General features: G+C 42.7%; 1 protein-coding gene across 3 annotated transcripts in view; it reads left to right on the plus strand.

The window, feature by feature from the left end:
* ZNF326 (zinc finger protein 326) overlaps positions 1-3,474 on the plus strand; it is a 38,506-nt gene that overhangs the window by 24,428 nt on the left and 10,604 nt on the right. For all 3 annotated transcript variants that reach the window (XM_014537349.1, XM_005863363.2, XM_014537350.1), the window contains exon 9: positions 1,510-1,640. In XM_014537349.1, coding sequence (XP_014392835.1) covers positions 1,510-1,640 — 131 coding nt within the window. The remainder of the gene's footprint in view (positions 1-1,509; positions 1,641-3,474) is intronic.

Here is a 3,474-nt window from a genome sequence, read left to right on the forward strand (position 1 = left end):
GCAGCCGGCCCCAGGGCCGTGAGGCTTCGCTGTGCCACCGGCCCTGGGGCCGGCTCCGGCTGGAGCCCGGCCAGAGCAAAGGCCTGGGTGCCAGGTGCCAGAGGAAAACCGGTGCCAGCAGCCAGGGGAAAGGAAAGCCTGTTGCATGAATCTCTTCGTGCAGCAGGCTTCTAGTATTTATATATTTACCTGTAATAAACATCAATTGCTATTTTCAATGTCCAACATATTTTGTTTCTCATGAATCCAATTTTGATGTCTTTTCCCCTAGTCCTAGCCACTCACATTCATAATCATGAAAATTCTTATTTTACCAAAAAATCACATTTATTTTCTTTTATATTTTCTTTTTGGGATGGATGTATAGGCTTCAGACCATAATTATATAACATGACTAGGAAATATAATGTAATTATACTTTATAATTTTAGTTTTTTATTCATGTACTTTTAATATATATGTGCAGATTTATGAGATATACTAGATGCCTGGTGCACAAAATTCGTGCACTGGAGGTGGGGGGGGTTGTTCCTCAGTCCAGCCTACACCCTCTCCAATCTGGGACCCCTTGGGACAGCAATCGGACATCCCTCTCATAATCCGGGACTGCTGGCTCCCAACTGCTCGCTTGCCTGCCTGCCTGATTGCCCCTAACCCAGTGGTTCTCAACCTTCCTAATGCCATGACCCTTTAATACAGTTCCTCATGTTGAGGTGACCCCCAAACATAAAATTATTTTCGTTGCTACTTCATAACTGTAGTTTTGCTACTGTTATGAATCGTGATGTAAATATCTGATATGCAGGATGTATTTTCATTGTTACAAATTGAACATAATTAAGCATAGTGGTTAATCACAAAAACTATGTAATTATATATGTGTTTTCTGATGGTCTTAGGCAACCCCTGTGAAAGGGTCGTTCGTCCCCCAAAGGGGTTGCAACCCACAGGTTGAGAACTGCTGGGTTAGGGGCTTCAGAGGAACTTAATTTTTATTTTTTTAATATATTTTTATTGATTTCAGAGAGGAAGGGAGAGGGAGAGAGAGATAGAAACATCAATGATGACAGAGAATCACTGATTGGCTGCCTCTTGCACGCCTCCTACTGGGGATCAAGTCCGCATATGCCCTTGACCGAATCAAACTCAGGACCCTTGAATCCACAGGCCGACGCTCTATCCACCGAGCCAAGCCGGCTAGGGCCAGAGGGACTCCTGCCAGCCATCTTGTGGCTGTGGGCGCTGCCATCTTTGAGGGCGGGGCAGCAATTAGCATATTCCCTCCTTATTTGCTGTGGGCACCGCCATCTTTATGACGGCGCGAGGGTCAATTAGCATATTTCTTCATTAGATAGGATAGAAAAACTCAACATAAACTGTGTACTCCAGTCCTACTAGTATTTTGGGAAGGAGTATAAATAATTATGGGGACAAAATAGTAAAACTTGATTTGTCTGAAATAAAAACATATGAGTCATTTATTATTATTTATTGGATTTTTTTTTGTAGGTGTTTCTGCAGATGATCACATGATGAAAGTAGAGACTGTTCACTGCAGTGCTTGTAGTGTGTATATCCCTGCTTTACATAGCTCAGTTCAGCAACACTTAAAGTCTCCTGATCATATCAAAGGGAAGCAGGTAAGTTTGCTTCTATCCTAACATCTATCCTAATGAAGTCTTTAAATCATTCATCAGCCCCTTATTGTTCTTTAAAGGCCATTGTGTACAATCCTAGTAATCTCACCTGTGAATTACTGTAAAGATAGCTAGAGAGAGGCAATATGTACAGTAGTTAGATTGTGGACTCTGGATCAAGACATTTTGGGTTTGAATTGTGGTTCAGTACATGCATGTAAATTAATTTTGTTTAACTTTATGTGTAAAGTGGGGATGGATGAATCATTTTACTTTTATGTGACTATTTAAAGATTAGGTTAATGAAAATATAAAAGGCACTTAAGTGCTTGGAACATAGTAGTCATTCAGGAAATTATAGCTGTTAATGAACTTCCTTTTTTAACTTTTTTTTAAAGTTGATACAAAATGATTGTGTGTGTGTGTGTGTATATGTGTGTTTTAGAACAAAAGGAAGGAATGATTTGATTATAACATTTTTCTGTAGTCAGGAAAAATGAAAGTAAAAGGGTTATCAGTTACTATCTATTCTTATTCTTACATTTTTAAGTAGAATTTACTAAAGTATTCTAGAAGAGTTTTCTTTTTCTTAGCATATTTTTCTTCTATTGGTTGCTTTTATTCAGTCAAATTTATTTCAAGTAAAAATATTTATATTGTGCAAAATTTGAAAGGCAAATTTAAAAATGTAAATGTTAAAGACAAGTTTTTTTCTTAAATTGATTTGAGAGAGAGAAAGGGAGAGAGACAGTGAGACGGGGGTTGGGGAGAGAGGGAGAAAAACATCGATTTCTTGTTTCACTTATTTATGTATTTATTGGTTGATTGTTATATGCTCTAACTGGGCATCAAACCCCACAAACTTGGCATATTGAATGATACTTTACCCACCTTAGCTACCTGGCCACGGCTAAAGACTTACGTTTTAAATAGAACATGCTTGGTTCTCAAATTGATATTTTGTATTAAAGGTGAGTCTCATTTAACTCAAGATTTTTCAGACTTTTTTTTAGCTACTTTGAGCACATATAATATTTTAAAAATCTTTGTCTTTCTCTTTTGTTATTCCTTTGGCACTTTTTTGGAAACTATAGACATTGCATAAATTACCTTTTCTTTCTTATGTAAAACTAGAGGCCCGGTGCACGAAATTCGTGCACTCAGAGTGGGGTGGGGGTCCCCCTCAGCCTGGCCTGCACCCTCTCGCAGTCCAGGAGCCCTTGGGGGATGTCTGACTGACAGCTTAGGCCAGGGCCTACCTAAGCTGTCAGTTGGACATCCTTAGCGCTGCTGTGGAGGTGGGAGAGGCTCCCGCCACTGTCGCTGCACTCACCAGCCTTGAGCCTGGCTTCTGGCTAAGCGGCACTCCCCCTGTGGGAGTGCACTGACCACCAGGGGGCAGCTCTTGTGTTGAGCGTCTGCCCCCCTGGTGGTCAGTGCACCTCATAGCGTCTGGTCGTTCTGTTGTTCAGTCAATTTGCATTTTAGCCTTTTATTATATACTAGAGGCCCGGTGCACAAAAATTTGTGCACTTGGTGGGGGGGGGGTCCCCCAGCCCGGCCTTGCCCTCTCGCAGTCTGGGACCCCTCAGGAGATAACGACCTGCTGGCTTAGGCCTTCTCCCGGGTGGCAGAGCGCAGGCCCAATCCCTAAGTGCAGCCCCTGGTCAGGCTCAGAGCAGGGCCGATTAGGGGGTTGGGGCGCCGCCCCATCATGCACAGAGCAGGGCGGATCGGGAGGTTGCGATGCCACCCTCAGTCACGCTCAGAGTAGGGCTGATTGGGGGGTTGGGTCACCGCCCCCTATCACACTCAAGGCAGGGTCGATGGGGAGGTT

The sequence above is a fragment of the Myotis brandtii genome, unplaced genomic scaffold (assembly GCF_000412655.1).
Source record: "Myotis brandtii unplaced genomic scaffold, ASM41265v1 scaffold177, whole genome shotgun sequence".
In the NCBI taxonomy this organism is placed as follows: Eukaryota; Metazoa; Chordata; class Mammalia; order Chiroptera; family Vespertilionidae; genus Myotis; species Myotis brandtii.